The 22,546-nt window shown below is 39.1% G+C and overlaps 1 protein-coding gene across 1 annotated transcript; it reads left to right on the plus strand.

The window, feature by feature from the left end:
- The first annotated feature begins 2,596 nt into the window (after positions 1-2,596).
- Positions 2,597-20,412, plus strand: SULT6B1 (sulfotransferase family 6B member 1). Its single transcript, XM_041757003.1, has 7 exons — positions 2,597-2,795; positions 3,757-3,869; positions 9,089-9,178; positions 10,055-10,181; positions 14,039-14,133; positions 17,130-17,286; positions 20,282-20,412. The coding sequence occupies exons 1-7, from the start codon at positions 2,597-2,599 to the stop codon at positions 20,410-20,412; spliced, it is 912 nt and encodes a 303-aa protein (XP_041612937.1).
- Positions 20,413-22,546: the final 2,134 nt, after the last annotated feature.

A 22,546-nucleotide genomic window follows, 5' to 3' on the forward strand; every position in this document is an offset into this window, starting at 1 on the left:
CCACCCAGGGATCCCCTAGGAAGCCAGTTTTTAATAAACTTCTAAAATACCAGGAAATGAATATAAAAAATAGTGAAAGGGAGTAAAGGGGAAAGGAGAAAAAATGAGTGGAAAATATCAGAAAGGGAGACAGAACATGAGAGACTCCTAACTCTGGGAAACGAACAAGGGGTGGTAGAAAGAGAGGTGGGCGGGGGTTGGGGGTGACTGGGTGACAGGCACTGAGGGGGGCACTTGATGGGATGAGCACTGGGTGTTATTCTGTATGTTGGCAAATTGAACACTAATAAAAATAAATAAATAAATAAATAAATAAATAAATAAATAAATACTAGGAAATTACGCCCTTTCCCTACACGTGGGATTCCAAGGTAAATTTCAATCCTGTACCACACTAGGAAACAGCACTTCTCTTGCTAAAGAAGAGGGGGGTAAAATCACAACTTAATCCTGAAGGGGTACTCCACTACGTAAAGAGGAGGATGGCATAGCAGGGGCCAATTTACCTGCCCCTAATAAACAGCCTTTGGCCAACTGGCACACAAGAGCCATATGCTGCTGCTGCAGCCACTCCTTTTTTTTTTTTTTTTTTTTTTAGTGATTCATCAGTTGCATATAACACCCAGTGCTCATTCCATCAAGCACACTCCTTAAAGCCCACACCCAGTTACCCCATGCCACACTCATCTGCCCTCCAACAACCCTCAGTTTGTTTCCAAGAGCCATATGCTTCTTGATCCTTGCCTCCCTGCTTTACTATTCAGACTAGAGTTCAATCACCCTAGACATTTTTGGTCACCTGTTTTTTTTTTTTTTTCTCACACTCCCTCTTTCTCAATCTCTTTCTCTCTCTCTTTTTAAAAGATTGTATTTACTTGAGAAAAGGAAAGCAAGGATAAGCAGGGGGAGCAGCAAAAGGAGAGAGAGAAGCAGTCTCCCCCCTGAGCAGGGAGCCCGATGTGGAGCTCTATTCCAGGACCCTGGGATCATGACCTGAGCTGAAGGCAGATGCTTAACTGACTGAGCCACCCAGGCATCACGCCCCTCTCTTTCCAGAATTCTCTCTCTCTCTCTGGTATAAGTCCATAGCCTGGAAAAAAATGATAAGAAAAAAATTAAAAGGGAACAATGTCTTTCATCTCAAGGAAAGCAGCTTTAAACAAATGTCCTGTGCTGCCACCAGGAGCATGAGCCAAGTCAGGGCAGTGTCATCTAAGAGGTCCCCCACCACTTATCTCAGGCCTGGATGGATCCAGAAACTAATTGGAAGCTGAGATAGCACAGAACATGAGGCCCATCTGCATTCAAAAGCACACCAGTGCAAATATATAACGTAGGTTATCACGCGATCGTTCATGCGGTTTCCCTCTGCCTTGCATGTAGACAATTAAGAGTCAAGTGGGGGTTCTCTCTCTGTGTCCCTCATGAATAAATAAATAAATAATCTTTTTAAAAAAAAAGAGTCAAGTGGGGGGCACCTGAATGGTTCAGTTGGTGGGGTGCAGGACTCGTGATATCAGGGTTGTGAGTTCGAGCCCCACACTGGGTGTAAGAATACTTTAAAAAATAAAATCGTAAAAAGAAATGAGTCAAGTAGCCAGAACCATAAGATTGAGAAGCTTTCCCTGAGCCTAGGGAGACTAAGGAAGAATCAGAGCTCAAGCATTACCAATTCCAAACAACACCCCCTCACCCCTGCCAATCCTCCTATAATTACAGGCATTAGTATCAAAATAAGATCCAGGCATATTGTCTTTTTTAAAATTTTACTCACTAAGAAGCAAGCAAAAGACAACAGCAGCATTTGAATTAATGCCTTAAATTCTACCTTTCCCAGGAAAACAAAGGGTATAATGTAAGGGACAATCGCACTAAGCAGCTTGGCAGGGAGTCCAGTCTTACTGTTTTTCTTTTTTGGGAGGGAGATTCTGAAATACACACCCTTCCCACCTACAATGAATAGCATCCCATTGTTATGTAAGTAATAACATCTTCAAGGGGGAAGAGCTGTATGCAAATATAAAAATAGTAAGACAGATATTCCAATTTTACCTTTTTACAAACATTTAAAAAATACATTCTTACAAATATAACGAAACCCCAAAACCTACCTAACTAGGAACCCTCTCTGGTCAGTTCTTTCCGCTCTGCAAAATGGAGATTAAAAGTTGCTCTCCGGCATCTACCCAACTGACTCAGTAAGACATGTTCTGTAGACATGCAAAATCTCCTCAACTTTGTGATGGAAAATTGTATGTCTGATTCGGTTAAATAACTATTTGTTAGATAGAAAATATCTGCAACCCTCTAGTAAGAGATTCTATTTTTACTTTCCTTGGGAGGATTGTCTCTAATGGTAATATAATCAACCTTGGGGTAATATTCCCTGATCCTCAGGCTGTTTTGCACCTGTGGTTTGCCTTTTGAAAGAGGTGGGCATGCAAAAAGGCAGGTGGAGGGAGGAGGGATGAGAATTAAATGATTTCTTTCTCATGTGAATGGGAGGAGCCCTTTAGTCCACCTCCTGAAAAACTCCATTAAAAGCCATCGCTGCCTCTGGACAACCACAGAACCCGTTCATCAGCGGGCAGCCAGCATGGCCAATAAGTCCAAATTTATTGACTATATTGACGAAGCTTTGGAAAAATCAAAAGAAACTGCACTTTCTCACTTGTTTTTCACTTATCAGGGGATTCCATACCCAATCACCATGTGCACCTCAGAAACTTTCAAGGCCTTGGACACCTTTGAAGCCAGAAGTGATGACATAGTGCTTGCATCTTATCCGAAGTGTGGTAAATGACAAATCATTTTCTACAAGGGCACTTCTTCATAGTGAGTAGGTTGGTCAGGGGGCAAGGCAAAGGGGGGAGAGGGCAGTTCATCTCTGCAGGAAGCTAGCCAGAAATCAGTGAGGAGGATGGCCAAGATGGGTAAGAACACTGGGAAATCAAAACTAATAGATTTAGAAACCTCAGGGCCTAAGGGAGGAGGTCTGATGAATGATGGATGCAGAAAGAGAAGCATGGTGGGGCCAGCAACCAGAAGGATGAATGCGGGAAAGTCCATTTGCTATCAAACACTGAGAGCAGTAAATATTTTCATCTTGGTTCTTAACTAAAGACAGAAGCATGGCCATGTATATAATGTATGTGATCTTTTCCACATTTTTACTTTTCAGGATCAAACATCATCAATCGTTTAGTTTCACAAGCCAGTTTTACAATGGTCATTCATCAGTGGAAGATAAGACATTAAGAATCTAAATGCTCCTATTTTACATAATCTCACAATCTACTTTTGATTTTTTGTAACTGTCATTTCATCTCTGTTTATTAAAGCCATCCTCATTTGATAATTTTCTATTAATTGATGCTGAGTTTTTGTAAAATCAAAATTATATAGATTTCTACAGAAGACATTAATGTATGGTAAAATAATACATGATATATAGTAAACAATCACTTCTATAATGTAACATTGTTCTGTAAGGAACACATTATAGATTCAAGAAGTATTGCCACTTATTAAAGGAAAAATCTGAAAAATAAGGTAACCTGGATTTTGTACTAACGTAAGTACTGCTTTCCACAAAACTCTTTCCATAGCCCAGTTTATTTCAAATGCAGAAGAACCAATTGTATACACCACAGGATGGCTGTAGATTTTAACTTTTATGACTTATATGCAAAAGTAACATGCCTTTGCTATATCAAGATTCCTTAATGAGCTTTGATTGTCTGGTTTTTCTTATAGGTTCAAATTGGATTCTCCACATCATTAGTGAATTGATATTTGCTGATTCTAAAAAGAAGTATGAATACCCAGAATTCCCAATTCTTGAATGTGGAGACCCAGAAAAATACCAGGTTAGTACAAAACAGCCTTTAGGGGCATCTGAGTGGCTCAGTGGTTGAGCATCTGCCTTCGACTCAGGTCATGATCCTGGGGTCCTGGGATCGAGTCCCACATGGAGCTCCCCCACAGGGAGCCTGCTTTTCCCTCTGCCTATGTCTCTGCCTCTCTCTGTCTCTCATGAATAAATAAATAGAATCATTTAAAAAAAAAAAACATCCTTTAAACTTCTAGTTAATCATCATAGAAAGATATCTTCCATTTGAGGGATTTTTAAAGTTTTTGAGTTCAGAAAGTACACTCCTAATAATCATGGCTACTTATTTTGCGCTTGCCATAAAATCCCAGCACTTTTCAAAGATTATCTCATTTCATGGCAAAATAACCTCATCACCATTTTACAAAAGATAAAACCATTCAAAACATACTCAAAGTCAAGGAGCTAATAAATGGCAGCACCAAGATTTGAATTCAAGTGTTCCAATTCGAGCTTCTTAACCTCTGCACAATATATGAAAGAAAAATAGGAGGGAAAGTAAGCCGAGAAAGTTGAAGAAAAAAAATTAAAACCTGGGGCGCCTGCCTGGCTCATTCGGCAGAGCATGTGACTCTTGATGTCAGAGTTTTAAGCTTGAGCCTCATTTGGGTGTAGGGACTACTTAAAAAATAAAAATCTTAGGGGAACCTGAGTGGTTCACTCAGCTAAAGGGCCAACTCTTGCTAACTTTTGGTTTTTGGCTCAGGTCATGATCACAGAGGTGTGACCCCAGTCTGGCTCAGCCCTCAGCACAGTCTGCTCTTCTCTCTCCCTGCCCTGACACTCCCTCACCCCCGCTCACACTCTCAATCTCTCTCTCTCTCTCTCAAATAAATAAATGAATAAAACCTTAAAAAAAAAGCTTAAATAAATACAAAAACCAAAATCTTAAAAAAAAAAAAAAAAGCTTTGTCTTGTAGTCCAGAGACTTGGGTGGGATGTCAAGAAGAGGGTTCCTCTAAGGCCTGGATCATCCCTCCCTTAGTTTATGTCAGAAGTCCCCAGACTTTTCTTTGTAAGACATTACTTTTGATGCCCCTGCCTCCATGATGACACTAGTGTGTGTAAGTGGGTATGGGGCTGGGGGGGGGGGAGGCATGGGAAAGGATCAAGCAGTGGCTAAGAGGGTAAGGCACTGGTGTTTGTAAAGGTTCTCTCTCTCTCTCTCTCTCTCTCTCTCTCCCTCTCTCTCTCTCATTTTTAATTTTATCTGTTTATTCATGAGAGACACACAGAGAGAGACAGAGATACAGGCAGAGGGAGAAGCAGGCTCCCTGTGGGGGGCCCGATGTGGGACTCGATCCCAGGACCCCAGGGACACAGCCTGAGCTGAAGGCAGATGCTCCGCTGCTGAGCCACCCAGGCCTCCCATTTGTAAAGATTCTAACCAGTCATCCTACCTATTCTAATTCACCTTACCACATGTTATTACTCATTTTATCAGTATAACTAAGTGGGGCTTAGGTATGAGACAGGACGTTTTGTTCCCTGGCAAGAAAAGCAAGAAAAGGATGGGAGGAAGGATCTGCTTCAGGACTTCAGTGCTTGGACAGGACAGGTGAGAGGAGGATCTTCCCTGGCCCCACCTAGATACACCAGGAATGCATTTGGGAAGGGGAACCACAGTTTCCACAAAACTTTGAGAAGTGTTTACCACCAAGATTCTCAACAAGAAGACAGAAGAACTCAGTGATTAAGAATTAAGTCATATGATTGGGACTTAGGAAGTGGTTTCTGGAAAATGTTGGAGATACTTGGCATGATGACAGAAACTGAAAAATTGGATCTTAGGTGGAAGGAAGCCCATCTCCATGGAATGGGGTCACAGAAAATCACGTGCATATGAGATGTGCAGACAGACTTGGGGGTTGCCTGCAACCTCAGGAGGCATCCAAGGTGCTAGCAGCCACATCAGGACCCAGATGTTGGCCACCAGGACTGGCTCAGGATGTGTGGACAGGAGTTTAAGAAGCTTTTTCCTAGGCAAGAAAGGATGGGCCAATGAAAAGCCCTCCTGTTTTTTCCTATCCAGGCCATTGCATAAATTTTTTTCTAAAAAGGGTGTTTGGCATCACTTCTATAATTTATGCTAACGTTTCCCCAGCTTTCCAAGTTTCTAAAAAAGCAAACTCTATACTTGAAGGTTTTTTTTTTTTTTTTTTTTTTTTTTTTTTTTTTTGAGGGAGAGAATCTTTAAGCAGACTCCTTGCTGAGTTCAGAGTTCGACATGGGACTGGATCCCACAACCCATGAGATCATGATTTGAACCAAAACCAAGATTCGGGTGCTCAGCCACTCAGGCACCTTTATTTTAGGTATTTTTAAAGACTTTTCCCCCCATTTTAATTTTAATTTCATCAGACCTAGGACAAAGACACTTTTCTATGCAATGTGCCTTTTATTCTAAATATATCTTTTAAAATATTTATTTATTTATTTTAGAGAGAGTGTGTGTGGGGCAGTGAGGGGTAGAGGAAGAGAGAAAACACACAGCAGACTCTCCACTGAACAAAGAGCCCTAAACGGGGCTAGATCCCACAACTCTGAGATCATGACCTGAGCCAAAACCAAGAGTCAGATGCTTAACTGACTGAGCCACCAGGCGCCCCAAATATTTTATTTTTTTGAAGTAATCTCTACATTTGCATCTGGGTGGCTCAGTTGGTTAAACTTCAGACTCTTGATTTTGGCACAGGTCGTGGTCTCAAGGTTGTAAGATTGAGCCCCACATCAAGCCCCACATAGGGTTCTGCTCTGGGTATGGAGCCTCCTCTCTCTCTCTCTGCTCCTCCCCTCCCTCTCAAAAAGACCCCAAGCTCCCAAAAGAATAAAGTAATCTCTACACCCAAGGAGGGACTCCAACTCACAACCCCGAGTTCAAGAGTCACATGCTCCACTGACAGAGCCAGCCAGGCACTCCTATTATATATTTTTTTTCCAAAGATTTTATTTATTTATTCATGAGAGAGAGAGAGGCACAGAGAGAGAGAGAGAGGCAGAGACACAGGCAGAGGGAGAAGCAGGTTCCATGCAGGGAGCCCGATGTGGGACTTGATCCCAGGACTCCAGGATCACACCCTGGGCCAAAGGCAGGTGCCAAACTGCTGAGCCACCCAGGCATCCCAGGCACCCCTATTATAAAATGGAAATCAGTAAGAAGATGAGCTTCACTTAAGTTATTCACTTTACAGAAAATTTTCCTAAAATACATATCTTTTTCCTGGGTTGCCTGGGTGTTTTAGTTGGTAATGCATACAACTCTTGATAGCAGAGTTGTGGGTTAGAGCCCCAACTGGGCATAGAGATTACTTTAAAAAATAAAATAAAATGCATATATTTTCTTAAGATATATCTATATCCAGTCTTTACATTGCTTATAGTTTGGCCATATCACATTTTCATTGCCATTTTATTATGTGCTATCAGTTTTGTTACAGTTCTCATTTTCTCCCTGGATATTTTTCTAATCCATTTAGGAACTTTACCATTTCTCATATATCTTTTTGTGATTTTTGACCATGCAGTGTAGTGGAAACAGCATTCTATAACTTAATCTGAAAATCACCATCTGTGTGATTTTGTACAAAGCACTTAAAACCTCAAAGCCTGTTGTTAATCTCTAAAATGGGGGTTATAATACTTACCTGAGAGGATTTCTGTGAATGAATGTAAAAGTGACATTCAAAACTAAAAATTAGGGCAATTTGATGTAAATCAAGAATTGTGACTATTCATCACCACTTGGGCCCATATCACTGACCTTAAATCATTTGTTTTTAATTTTTAAAATGCCGTTTTACATTTTGCCCTTGCTTGAGCTGGGATCTCCACTAAACTTTTAGAGAGCAATAGGCTCTAAGTGTCTAAATATCATTTTATCACTGGAAATAATGTGACCAAGGAGTGAGTGACCTCTTCAAGCATAGAAATGAAACTTGATATATAACGTACTAAATGTCTGATTTTAAGATGAAACCCTTACCCCTGGCAGATTAAACAGATAACTTCATTTTTTAAATTCTCAGCAGTAGATACACAAAGAATCAATGACTAAGTCCTTCCTTATACTGACAAGAATTTCTTGTAAAATATTTCTCAGATATTTAAGTGACTATGCACTTTCAGGTTCTGTTGAGATATTTGATTGAATAGAAAAAAAAAATTAGATTTTATTCATGGGCGGCCTGGGTGGCTCAGTGGTTTAGTGCCACCTTCAGCCCAGAGTGTGATCCTGGAGACCAGGGATCAAGTCCCACATCAGGCTCCCTGCATGGAGCCTGCTTCTCCCTCTGCCTGTGTCTCTGCCTCCTCTCTCTCTCTGTGTCTCTCATGAATAAATAAATAAAATATCTTTTTTTAAAATTATTTATTTATTTGAAAGAGAATGAGATACAGCAAGAGAGAGCAGGAGTGGGGGGACGGGAAGAGGGAGAAGCAGGCTCCCCACCAAGCAGGGAGCCTGATGCAGGGCTTGATCTCAGGCCCCCAGAATCGTGACCTGAGCCAAAGGCAGAAGCTCAATCGACTGAGCCATCCAAGTACCCCTGGAATGTTTTTGTTAAACAAAGAAAAATCTAGATATTAAAAATAGGTTCAGAGGAACTATGGAAAAACTTGAGTATTTCTGTTAAAGGCCTTGATTACAGAAGAGAGCCAAGTTAAGTCAAAGAGTAGATTGCAGATTATGAGCTGTCTTGAACACAAAGAATTTGGTGTGATTGTGAGAAAAGGTAAACTTTTCAAAGAATGACCAAAAAAAAAAAAAAAAAGGTAAGCCAGATCCTGCCAGAAAGTCCAAAAGGACTATTTATTTGTTTATGATTTTCTCCATTCTTCATCCCCACAAAGTAAGAAAATAAAGATAAATAAAAAATTGGAGGAGGAGTGGTGCCTTGGTGGCTCAGTTGGTTAAGCCATCCTCTTGGTTTTGGCTCAGGTGGTGATCTCAGGGTCCTGGGATTCAGCGAGGCATTAGGCTCCCTGCTGGGGGTGGAGCCTGCTGAAGATTCTCTCTCCCTCTGCCCCTTCCCATCACCCCTGCTCACACACACTCTCTCTCTAAAAAAACAAATAAGACTGGATGAGGAAATGGAGAAGGCACAATAGCAATGCTTGAAACTACCATTCAGATACTACATGTAGAAGTGACCGTAAGACACACACACACACTTTCACTTTCTTATGTATATTTTTAAGAGAATGAAACAGTTCCCATCGCCAAGGATTTTGGCAACTCACCTCCATTATGACAAATTACCTGGATCCATCTTCAAGAATAAAGCCAAGGTAAGTATCCCTTCTTACTCATATTTCAGTTTGAACTTTTCAATGTCTAGATATTGCTTTTCAGAGCTAGGTGATAAAGTTTGCATCTTATGGAATTTTAGTAAATGAAGTATGAGATTTAGCATTTCTTCTGTTGTTCAGAACTATATTTGCTATAGTTGCATTCAAAGCAAATGCATTTTCAGCTAGGATCTAAAACTAGAATTGAACATATTTCAAAATCTGTTTTATAGTGAATAGATTTCAGAATCCCACTAAGATATTTAGAGTGTCTAACAAAAGAATACAATCTAGGAAAAAAAATGGAAGTTGTTTTTGTTGTTGTTCTTTCTGGTGGGCATTATTTACCTGAGGTCTGAAACAATTTTATTTCTGAATTTCACATAGACTGGCAAACTTCATATCATCTGTACATAACTATAGGTGGATATTCTTTTTTTTTTTATAGGTGGATTTTCTACTCTTATCACTGTTTGATCTTCTTCTACCAAACTCTGAATATTATTTTCACTTTCCTTACTATTATTTTGCAATTTTTATTTGCAGTTTAACTTTCCAGATCGTGCCCTTATGACTATTCTAATGAGCTTGCTCTTTTTCCCTTGTTGTTGTTCCTTGTTGTTTTCCCTATGCCGTTTTACCAAGTTCATTAGCAAAACTTCTCTGCTACATTAGTCTTTTTCTTCTGCATTTTCCCCTCTCGCCAGACTTCCCCATTCGCCACCCCTTCTTTCTCAATTCTTACCGTCATTCTTTCTCTGTATGTTAACAAAATTACGTTGTATACAAGAGTACACAGTGATATTGCTCACCCCTTCACTTTTCCAAAATTCAAAACATAGACCTAAATAAATTGACTTAACTTTCTCTCCCTAGATATTGGTGATATTTCGAAACCCTAAAGATACAGCAGTATCTTTTTTCCATTTCCACAATGATGTCCCTGATATTCCAAGCTATGGCTCTTGGGATGAATTCTTCAGACAGTTCATGAAAGGACAAGGTACAGCTGTTGGAAAAAGAATTGTTACTTCAACAGATGACCACAGACCACATTAAGTACAAAAATCAAATGTGCTCTACAGTAAAGAAAGAAGATTAAGGAGGATCCAGGAACCAAAAAGTTGCTTTTATTTATTTTATTTTTTAAGACTTTATTTATTTATAAATAAAAGAGAGAGAGAGAGAGGCAGAGCAAAGGCAGAGGGAGAAGCAGTCTTCCCTGTGGGGAGTGTGATGTGGGACTCGATCTCAGGGTTGTGAGTTTGAGTCCCATGTTGAGAATAGAGATTACTAAAAATAAAAACAAAAACTTATAATAATAATAAGATAAAATTGAAAAATCTTTTTAAAAAAGAACAGACTGGGGCAAAGGATCACATAGAAAAACATCTCTAGTTCATTTACCCTATGTCTTTATATCATACACTGACAAGAACCAAAAAAAGAGAAAACCATGACATGGAGCAACCGCATCTAGGATATTTGTTTGCCAGAAAGAAAATAAGCTTTATTAGACAATCTTGATGTGTTACCTCCAGTTATTGATAACTGCAATTTTATAAGTGCCTACTGATGCTTCACATACTAAATGCATAACTTTAAGACCATAACAGACTATGAATAAGGCAGTAGTAGCCCCTTGCATACGACTGCACAATCAAAAAAGTTAAATCACTTGCCAGTGGTCCCACTGCTTGTAGGTGCATGTGACTCTATTTCCCTGGGTATAATGGCCAGAGATTAAAGATGCCTTCTTTAACTGCTGTCCCTCTTGAGTTTTACAGTGTAGTAGAAGGCAGAATTAATGTCAGATAACCCTGGAAGGAAAGTTGTTGACAGGTCACTCTAAGAAGACCACCTTTAAAGAAGTGACTAGCACAGCAACCACATGCATGGACACTGGGTACAGTCAGTATTGGCCCCTTAGCAAAGATGAAGTATGGGGATTGGGGTGTAGGAGAGGAAAAAAAGTAAGGCAAGTCTGAAACTGCACCCCATTGATAATTTAAGAGAATATTTAACAATGAGAAAGGTGTCATTTCTGGAACAATCTATCATAGGGAATCTTTGTTGCTCTATCTACCCTTTCAGCCTAATTATTTGATTGACAATGATAAAATGTGCTGGGCTTAACTTGAATAAAGTTTATGCTTTGCAAATTTGTTATATTCAACTTATGGAGGAAGCTCAATGTATTGGGAAACATACATGGTTTGGAATCAGGGGTCTGGATTAGGCTTCATTGCTTATTATTATATATTAATAATTAATATTAGAGATAATAAGATAGTTACACTTACTGAACAATTACTACATGCCAGGCACTGTATGCTATTCCTGCCATACATTTTAAAATTTCATTTCTCATAAGAACCCTACAAGGATAATATTATTATTGCCCCCATTTTATAAAGATTGAAACAGAGACATAAGAAGGTCATGTAGCCATTAAGTAGCAGAGCTAGAACTTTTTAAACTAATTGATTAATTTTTATGTAAATCCATTTAATTAACAGTGTTTTATTAGTTTCAGAAGTAGAGGTCAGTGATTCATCAGTCTTATATAATACCCAGTAAGCAGAGCTAGAACTTAAACCCAGATTCAAATACTCATGCCTAGGTGATTTTGAGCAAGACATTGATTGCTATGAACTTTGGTTTCTTTACTTCTAAAGTAAAGATAAGAATATCTGACCTACAGGAAGTAGAACAGTATAGCGTTTTGTTTGGCAGCACTAGCTCTGGTGTCAGACATTGTCATATTCGACAATAACCATAACTCACTAACTGTGTGACCTTGACGTGGTTTCTTAGCTTCTCTGGATTTCTATTTCCCCATCAACAAAACAGGTATAAAAATTGTACCTATCATATGGGATTGCTTTAAACACTGAAAGATAAAAGGTATCACTTAATAGTGCATTTGGAAGAACAGAAAAACTGACCACAGTGGCCTAAACAGATTGGGTTTTATTATTTTCACTAAGCAAGAAGTCTGAAGGGAGGCAGCTGGTTCAGCTGCCCAGTGATGTTGGGCCAACACCTCTGACATTCTGTTGGCCTCTCCCTCATGCCTTTTGCAACATACTCTAAGGTTGGCTACTGTCTCTCCAAGGATCCCCTTCAGTTCATGAAGAAGCCTCTGCTCATCAAGGTAGCAATAGGTTTACTAGAAACCTTCTAGCAGACTCCTGCTTGTGTCTTGCTGGCCAGAGCCATGTCCTGTGACCAACCACAGCTCTAAGGAAGGCTGAAAAATAAGACCCAACATTCTCACAATTGGATTAGACCCAAGTAATCAGAGTTTGGTTAACAATAAAAACAGGACTGTATTGGATATTGGGTACAAAACTTACAGTGTTTGCTTCAACAAGTAAAATGTGTAGAAAAAGCTTGGCTAAAAGCAAGGGCTTCATGATGAAATTATTATATGAATATTGCTATTATTAATGATACAGTAATAATGACTAAAATTTGGTGAGTGGGTAGTATTAATTGGGCACTATTTTAAACATTTGATATGTGTCAATTCACTTAAACCTTCTAACAACCCCATTTTACAGATGAGGAAACCAAATACAAAAAGGTTTAGGGAGTTGCTCAAGCAAGCAAGCAGCACAGCTAATCAGTATCTAGATCTGCACTGACCAGTATGGTAGCCACTAGCTATATGGGCAACTGAGCACTTGAAATGTGACGTGTGCTATTGAGAAGCTAAATTTTAAATGTTATTTAATTTTAACCAGTTTAAATTTAAATTTTAAAATAGGTACTCAATTCAGGTATTGGAAACTTTTTAAATAAGTTTGGTACACGTTGGGTGTATGAATCTACTTTTTCAACCTAAAGTCTAAAAATATATCAATTATTTTTTATAAAAAGCTTAGCATTTAAATTGAGATTATTTATAAGTGTAAAATGCCCACTGGCTATGATGTTTTCTTAATAACTTTTTATGTTGAATACTTTTGAGAATGATAGTATTTTGGGATATATTTGGTTAAACAAAATATAAAAATTAATTTCACCTGTTTCTTTTTACTTTTTTTTTTTTAAGATATATTTATTAGAGAGAGAGAGTGCAAGTGCACACATGTGAGCCAGGGGTGGGAGGCAGAGGGGAGAGAGAATCTCAAGCAGAATCCCCACTGAGCATGGAGCCAATGCAGGGGCTGGATCTCAGGACCTGATATCATGACCTGAACCTAAACCTGCAGCCAAACTGCACCACCCAGGTGCCCCAATATCTGTAATTTTAAAGGTTCCTATAGTTACATTAAGAAAACCAAAAAGAGGGATGCCTATGTGGCACAGTTGGTTAAGCATCTAACTCTTAATATAGGTTCAGGTCATGATCTCAGGGCTGTGAGAATCAGCCCCCAGTTGAGTTCCCCACTGGGCCCAAGTGAAGCCCTGTAGCAAGTTCTGCACCCTGTGGGCAATCTGCTTCTCTTTCTCCCTCTGTCTCTGTCCCTGCCCCTCCCTATCCCCTCGCTCATGTATATTCTCTCAAAATAAATAAATAAATCTTTTTAAAAATTTTACTTGAGGGATCCCTGGGTGGCGCAGCGGTTTGGCGCCTACCTTTGGCCCAGGGCGCGATCCTGGAGACCCAGGATCGAATCCCACGTCAGGCTCCCAGTGCATGGAGCCTGCTTCTCCCTCTGCCTGTGTCTCTGCCTCTCTCTCTCTCTCTCTCTCTCTCTCTCTCTGTGACTATCATAAATTAAAAAAAAAAATTTTACTTGAGCATATACACATATGTACAATTTATATTTTGGAGCATAAATTAACCATCTATCTCTTTAACCTCAGTTATTTAAAATTCCTTAAGAATTTTTTCCCCTGTGTTTTTAGTTTCTTGGGGAAGCTACTTTGATTTCGCCATTAATTGGAACAAACATCTTGATGATGAAAATATTAAGTTCATATTATATGAAGACCTGAAAAAGGTGAGATTATGATTACTGACATTCTATAGCAAGATTTCTTGTAAAATATAACACAGAATATTTTCTTTTAATGTCTGGTTGTCTGAGTATTGTATTCAATTAAAAAAAAAGAATATTTCAAATAGATGGGACAGTGCTAGGGGAAAAAAACAGTGCATAGGGGCTTACACCATTTATTTAACATAAATAAAATAATGCATAGCAACTTATTACTAAGAGTGGCTGCTTTATTTTCCTGCTATGATAGATAGTCCAATTTAAGAATGGCAAAAATAATAGGTAGGTTTCAGTTGAGATTTAATTGAACATGCATTTGGACTTGAATTTATTTTTCCATGTGATATTATTTTTTAAATTGTTTATTCATGAACATTTAGTGAGTGAGTGAGTGCACAGCATTGTTCTAAGCCCTTGTGATACATTAATGAACAGACCAAAGTGCACTGCCCTGGAGAAGCTTACCTTCTAGCTGAAGAAGGCATGGAGAGAGAAAGATAAATAATAAATATGATAATTTTTTAATGTTTAAAATATGTGAGAAGAAAGAAATGGCATAGCTGATTAAGGAAAACTGGAAAACTGGGAATTGGGATGCTGGGCAGATCCTAGTATAAAATAGGGTAGTTGTCAGAAACCTCATGGAAAGGATGTGATCTGAGCAAAGGTCTAAAGAGAGGGAGTGAGCCAAGTAGGTAGCTGGAATAAGAGCTTTCCAGGCATACGGAATTAACTAAAGCAAAGGCCTGAGGTAGAAGTGTTCCTGGCATGGTTAAGTGACATGAAGGAGGTGAATGTGGCTTAGGTCAGTAGAGGTGAACCAGGGGAGATTAACCAATGAGAATAGAGGCAAGGGGGACACCTGGGTGGCTCAGTGGTTGGGCGCCTGCCTTCGGGTCAGGTCATGATCCCGGGATCCAGGATCGAGTCCCACATCGGGCTCCCTGTGGGCTTCTCCCTCTGCCTATGTCTCTGCCTCTCTCTCTCTGTCTGTGTCTCTCATGAATAAATAAATAAATCTTTAAAAAAAGAGAGAGAGAATAGAGGCAAGGAAGTAGGGTAGAGTGAAGTATGGGGATCATGTGCCAGGCCATTGAAATTACTTTGGCTTTCACTCAGAGTAAAATGTGAAGCCATTGTAGGATTTGAGCAGAAGAGTGATAGGGGTTGATATGTTCTTAATAGGTTCATTCTAGTTGGTGTATGAGAACATCCTAGAGAGAAGCAAAGATAGTGTAGAGAAACCCATGAGCAGAGTACTGCAATAATCCAGGCAAAGGAAGATGGTGGCTCAGAAAAGAAGGGGCAGTAGAAGTGATAAGTGGTTGAATTCTGAATATATGTTGAAGAAGAGCTAATAGGATTTGCTGTTGGACTGAACTGGAGAAAGAGTGGTGAGAGAAAAAGAGAGGTCAAATAAGACTCCAAAATTATTGGCCTGACCAACTGAGAGGATTGAGTTTTCATCAAGGGTTTGGATTTGGATATGCTTAGTCCAAGATGTTTATCAGTTAATCAAATGGAGAGGTCAAGTAGTCAGTTGGGTATGAAAGTCTTGGATGCAGAGTTCCGGGCTGTATATATAAATTTGGCACATGGATGCCATTTAAAGCCATGAGATTACATACCCATGTTTGTAAGCGGAAGAAAAGGAGGGATGGAGAAGAGAAGAAGACCAAGAACTGAGCCCTGAGTCCCCCATAGAGAGAGTTTGGGAAACAGGAGGAATTAGCAAAGGAGACAGAGTGGCTATTGAGACAGGGGGAAAGCCAGAGTCCTGGCACGCCAGTGAAGAAAGTATGTTAGAAAGAAGGGAGTGCGTCAGATGCTTTCTAGTGGGAAGGGAGTTTTTAACATCAGTCTCCCCTGACATTCTTATCAAAGGAAAGGATAATTGAAGCCATAGCTTCTGTTTATTAGAGTGCATTTATGTAACATGAAAGAACATACCAATTTAGTGTGTTCTCCTTCTAGTCTAGAATATAATGTCTCTAAAATGTGTGTTTCATGGAATGTCATTGTGGCCCAGATGTTAATAATTCTTGCTTAGAGTTTACCTGTTCAAACTGATTTGGGGACTGCTACTCCTTTGGGACATTCACATTGCAAGATGGCCTACTAAAGATTGAGAGTTCCTATAGGAAAAACAAACAAACAAAAAATGTTATCTTTATGTAACTGAAAGGATTCCAGATTTACTTGACCTCAACTTTTTCTTTTCTTTTTTTTTCATGAAACATCCATAACCACCTTGAAGTAAATCAGTATTTTGTAGAACACAGCTTAAGAAACTATTCTAGGAGATTTTTGAAACTTCATTAGTCAGGGATATCACTGAGGGGGTTCATGATTTACAGGAGTATTTAGACAAGATAAATTTCAAGACTCCTTCTAGTTTCTATGATTCTAAAAATTATACTTTAAAAAATTTTATTTATTTATTCATGAGAGACACAGAGACATAGGCAGAGGGAGAAGCAGGCTCCATCTGGGGAGCCTGATGCAAGACTCAATCTCAGGACCTCGGGATCATGCCCTGAGCCAAAGGCAGATGCTCAATCACTGAGCCACCTAGGCACCCCTAAAAATTAGACTTTCTTGATGGAATTAAACATAGGATTCAGAAAAAAAAGAGAACTGGAATGAGCACATACAATTATATTAATTTCCTCAGCTCATCTAGACTGGTACTTTTTAATAAAATGAGTATCATCTTTGATGAGATTCTTACCTACTACTTAATGCTTACTATCATTATTTGTATCCTGAAGAGTTCAGTAAGAGTCGTACATTGAAACTACAAAGTAAAACCATTACAGAATATCATGTAGGAATATCTTGAATATTGATACAGAAGTATCAAAGGAAGTCTAAAAAAAAGAGAGAAACAGATGAGTTAGAGAATTAGGCTGAATAAATCCATTCTGGCTAAGAAGCCTGTCTTTGCTATGGCCTGATTCCCATAAAAAGAAGTTTATCCTTGAAAATTTTGTTTTCAGAACCTGGCTGCGGGAATACAACAAATTGCCGACTTCCTTGGATTCTCTTTAACTGGGGAGCAGATTCAAACCATCACAGCCCAGAGTACCTTCCAAGCAATGCGAGCAAAGTCCCAGGAAACACATGGTGCTGTTGGCCCCTTTTTATTCCGCAAAGGTAAAGTCACACTGGTTTCTGGGACACCCACCCATTTGCATGGAATAAGCAACCCAAATAACTTGACTTTAAGTTAAGACAGGATTATATTTTTCTCTCCTTCAACAAGAAGTTTGGATACAGTTCAGAACTAGACTGGCAGCTCCACAATACCCCAAATCTCTTAGGGTACTAAGTCCCTTCTACCTTCCTGCCTGTCACTTTGTGATGCCAAGACAGCAGCCAGAAGTCTGCCATTACATTAAAATTAAAGGACTGTTTTATTAACATAAGAAGGGAATGGCAATAGATAGAATCACGTGTATTAGCTGAGTGGGTCCTTTTAAAGAACTCTGCAAGAAGCCTCATCAGCGATTTGGTACACTTCATAGGCCACCTCTCACTGCCTGTTGGCTGCAAACTGATTTTTTTTTTTAGGTGAGCACATTATTACCAAATTAAAATCAGGGTTTTGTTAATAAGAAGGAGGAGATAATGAGTATTGGATAGGTAACTAGCTATCTCAGTCACTTGACATATTTTTAGACTTTTATTTTTTATGTTTATTTTTTTAAGATTTTATTTATTTATTTTTTATTTATTCATGAGAGACACACATACACACACACACACAGAGAGAGAGAGAGAGGCAGAGACACAGACAGAGGGAGAAGCAGGCTCCATGCAGGGACCCCGGCATGGGACTCGATTCCAGGTCTCCAGGATGATACCCTTTGCCGCCGGGGCTGCCCCTATTTTTAGATTTTTAAAACTTAGGTTGAAAAAGATTCATACACCCAACTTATACCAAACTTATTTAAAAGTTTCCAATACCTGAATTGAGTATCTGTTTTTAAATTTAAATTTAAGCTGGTTAAAATTAAATAACATTTAAAATTCAGCTTCTTGATAGCATATGTCACATTTCAAATGCTCAATTGCCCATATAGCTAGGGGCTACCGTACTGGTCAGTGCAGATCTAGACACTGATTAGCTGTGCTGCTTGCTTCAGCATTCTAATTTCTAATGGAAATTTATCATAATATAGCTTAGAAATTACCAGGTTTTTAAATTGCATATATAATGGAAGTATAACGTGGTTTAGCGGCAGCACACATAACAACAACTACTATTTATCAGGCATCTATTGTGTGTTAGACCTTTTGCTAGGTGTACATAGCAAAGAAAAAAATATATATATGTATATATAAATATATAAATTCCTTAATTTTATGAACATGGGCACCAAAGCTTAGGGATATTAATTTGTCCATTGTCACAGCTAATAATCGATGGAGTCAGGATTTGATCTTAGGTTTACCTGACTCTACTATACTTTATCTAATGAAGACCCGTTTAAAAATCCCCACTGTGAATGGAACATTGAATGTAAATCTGGCTTTGGTTTGATTCCTGACTTTATCCCTGATTTTTATGCCTTGTTTAATGAACCTTGAGGGAGGGGAAAAAAAAGAACTTTTTTTGTACATTGTTAATCGAGCACTATTCAGAACAGAAAAATTATAAAATTAAGTAAAATTTAAAAATTTTACATATTCCCTGTAGAAAATTCAGAAAGCATGAGAAAAGGTGCAAAAGCATTAGAAATTACCCACATTTCTCCCACCAGAGGCATGTTTAACTTTTTGGCATATTTCTTTCCACCCTACTCTGTGATGTTTTATGTAGTGGATGACATTCGTAAACAGTTGTGTTTTATGTTACCCCCTTCATATATCTAAGCATTTCTTCCTGTCTTTAAACACTCCTTATAAACATACATTACAAATGGCTATCCTACAAGGAACTTTGCAACTTCAACCCAAATCACCAAAAGACTCTAAAGAAAGAAGTAACTTCCCTTACTTTTAAAAGCAATAGAAAAACATATCCTAATCTCAGGCAAAATGGTAACTTCCTGCCAAATTTTCAGTATCTGAGGTCTTGATATAAACCTGCCATAAGAGGCGCCTGGGTGGCTCAGTCGGTTAAGGTCATGATCCAGCTCGGGTCATGATCCCCAGGGCCTGGGGAATCAAGCCTCAGTCAGGCTCCCTGCTCATTGGGGAGTCTGCTTCTCCCTCTCCCTCTGCCTCTTCCCTGCTTGTGCTCTTTCTCTCATTCTCTCCGAAATAAATAAAATCTTAAAAAAAACTGCTGTAAAATGATGACTTCTCAAAGACTAAAGTATTTAAGAAATACTTTCACAAAGGAAAAAAATGACTCAAAAAAAAAAAAGGACTTTTAGGTCCCCAGGGTTGGGGGTGGGGGATAGGAGATTACTGAAGCCTACAGTGCCCTGAGTAATGTAAAGAGAGCATCCCATGCCACCGATGGGGAAGTCCCAGTGGATGCTGTTAGTTTTACAAGAGAATTACTTTCATTCTTAAGACTAATTTTCTTCCTGTGTCCATTTTCACATTTCAAAGTGAAATGTTGTCCTGAAAAATGGTAAAATCAAGAGACATAGGCGTAGGGGTATGGGCAAAATGGGTGAAGACGAGTGAGAGGTACTAGTCTTCGGTTATGAAGTGAATAAGTCATAGGATTAAAAGGCACAGCGTTGGGACGCCTGGGTGGCTCAGCAGTTTAGCGCCTGCCTTCAGCCCAGGGTGTGATCCTGGGGTCCTAGGATCGAGTATCCAGTCTCACATCGGGCTCCCTGCATGGAGCCTGCTCCTCCCTCTGCCTATGTCTCTGTCTCTCTCTCTGTGTGTGTCTCCCATGAATAAATAAATACAATCTCTTTAAAAAATTAAAAAATAAAAGGTACAGCATAGGGAATACAGTCAATGGTATTGTAATGGTGTGTATTGTGGTAGATGGTAGCTACACTTGTGGTGAGCGCAGCATAACTCAGAGTTATTGAACTACTATGTAATACACCTGAAACTAATGTAACATTGTATGTCAACCATACCCAAATAAAAATAAAAGTAAAATATAGTAGCTTAAAAAAAATCAGGAAGAAATACTCTAACAGACGTCTGGGTGTGTTTTTTGTGTGTGTTGCAGGTGAAGTTGGCGATTGGAAAAATTTGTTCAGTGAAACTCAGAACCAGGAAATGGATGCAAAATTCAAAGAGTGCTTAACAGGCACTTCCCTAGGAGCAAAGCTGAAGTATGAATCTTATTGCCAAGCTTGATTCTGGTCATTCAGTAGGCATGGATATTTCATTTTTCTGAATAATAATTAAATATAAATAACAAAGTAAGTTGACCAAATAATAATGATAATTCAGTAACATTTATATATAAATAATGTGAATTTAATAATAATGACAACATTTGAAGTTATTGAGCTCAGACTTGTTTGTTCGCTTGTTGAGGAAAGGCCATTTAGCTGTCCAAAGGGGACACTCTTGCTAATGTGGCATACTGGGCTTTTCATTTCTTTCATGCTTTGGGTTCACATAAAAGCATAGGCAGATACTATTAGAAATATGCCTAATTGGTGTTTGAGTGTGGGTAAGACAGCCCTCCCAATGATGTACATTTTTTTTTGTCTTCCCAGAATGATTCCTCTGTCTCTCACTACAGATCGAAGTACTTGTGGTAGCTATCTCAAACCTACTGTTAGGGGAAATGTAATTCCAACTCGGCACTGAAGTAAATGAATAAATCCTATCCTCATAGTTCAAGGAAAATGCATTGATCATCTACTCTCTGCATGTTCCTGCATTAGACCCTAAGGAGGCCCCATTCTTTTTTTTTTTTTAAGATTTTATTTATTTATTTGACAGAGAGAGACAGAGAATGAACACAAGCAGGGGGAGCAGCTGGCACCTGAGCAGAAGCACCTGAGCCAAAGCACCTGAGCCAAAGGCAGATGCTTAACTGACTGAGCTACCCAGATGCCCCTGAAGGCCCCACTCTTAAGGGGCCTTTAGTTCAAAGATAAATATTAGATATTGTGTTATTGTGGCATAAAGGCTTTAGTTCAAAGATAAATATTAGAGTTTGTGTTATTGTGGCATAAAGACTTTTCTACCACGGAGCCCCAGGTAGTCATGTAGAATTTACAAGAGAAGCTAGAGCATGTTTTGGGAAAAACATCTTAATCCTTAATCTTCATACCATAGCTGGTTACAGTTAAGAATAGAATGGTTCATAGAAAAGTTACATAAAATTTCATTGAGAAAGACTTAAGGGTTACTATTTCTGGTAGTATGGTGGATTACATATACTGAAAACTCTTCCCTCAGAACACCAAGAAAATTTGGATAAAAATTTTTAAAAATACTTTTAGTTGATGGGGAGCCTGGGTGGTATAATCAGTTAAGTGGCTAACTCTTGGTTTTGGTTTGGGTCATGATCCCATGGGTCGTGAGATCAAGCTGTGACAACAGGCTCCACAATCAGCAGGAAGTCTACTTGAGATTCTCTCTCTCCTTCCTTTGCCATTCCCCCAACCCCACCCCTCTCTTTCTCTCTCTCTCTCTCTCCCTCTCCAAAACAAATAAATAAATCTTAAAAAAAAAACCAATTCATTTCTATTTAAGCACTTAAGGACACAGTGTAGTTTTTGCTCAACATCACATTTCCAGTACAGAGCTACACATAGTAAGCACTCAATAAATCTATATTGAATAAAGGGGATTCCTTTTTTTGACAAGAGGTTGTTTTTAGAATATTAGATCAATTATGATGCTTTTGATGTAATAAACATAATATGAAACACAAATTGGTTAGCAGGAGAAAGAAGAGGAGGGGAGGATTCTTTTAACGGACTGGTCTAGGCTGTGTCTGGTTCAGGTGCGGCTTGATCCAGAGCTCAAACAAGGACCCGATTCTTAATCTCCACTTCTCAGCTCTACTCTCTCATGTAGGCTCCATTTCAAGAGAGGTTTCTCCTTGTGCAGTATTGGGAGACAGAAACCACTGTATGTTAAGCATAAGGATTTAGTAGGAAATGAATGCGTGCATATATGTTGGAAGGGCTGGCAGGATGGAAACCAGGAGACTTCCACTATATCTGCTATCCAGAGTTCAGGACTCTGTCACTGCCACTGTTTCCACCACTGCTGCCACCACATATGCCCTATGCCCTTGGAGAATTGACAAGGGAACTTGAGTCCAGCTCCTGTATGCACCACTGAGCACAGGAGCTTGCTTATCAGCTCGTTCTGTCACAGGACAACCTTTTCTTCCCTCCTGTCTTCCAAACCTTGTGCCATTGTTCATCAGTCATTGGCAGAACCCAAATTATGTCCAGAATTTTATCTCCACAGACATCTGGAAAATGTGATTTTAACCTTCCATACATTATAATCCAGGGAT

Source organism: Vulpes lagopus, chromosome 5 (genome assembly GCF_018345385.1).
Source record: "Vulpes lagopus strain Blue_001 chromosome 5, ASM1834538v1, whole genome shotgun sequence".
NCBI lineage: Eukaryota > Metazoa > Chordata > Mammalia > Carnivora > Canidae > Vulpes > Vulpes lagopus.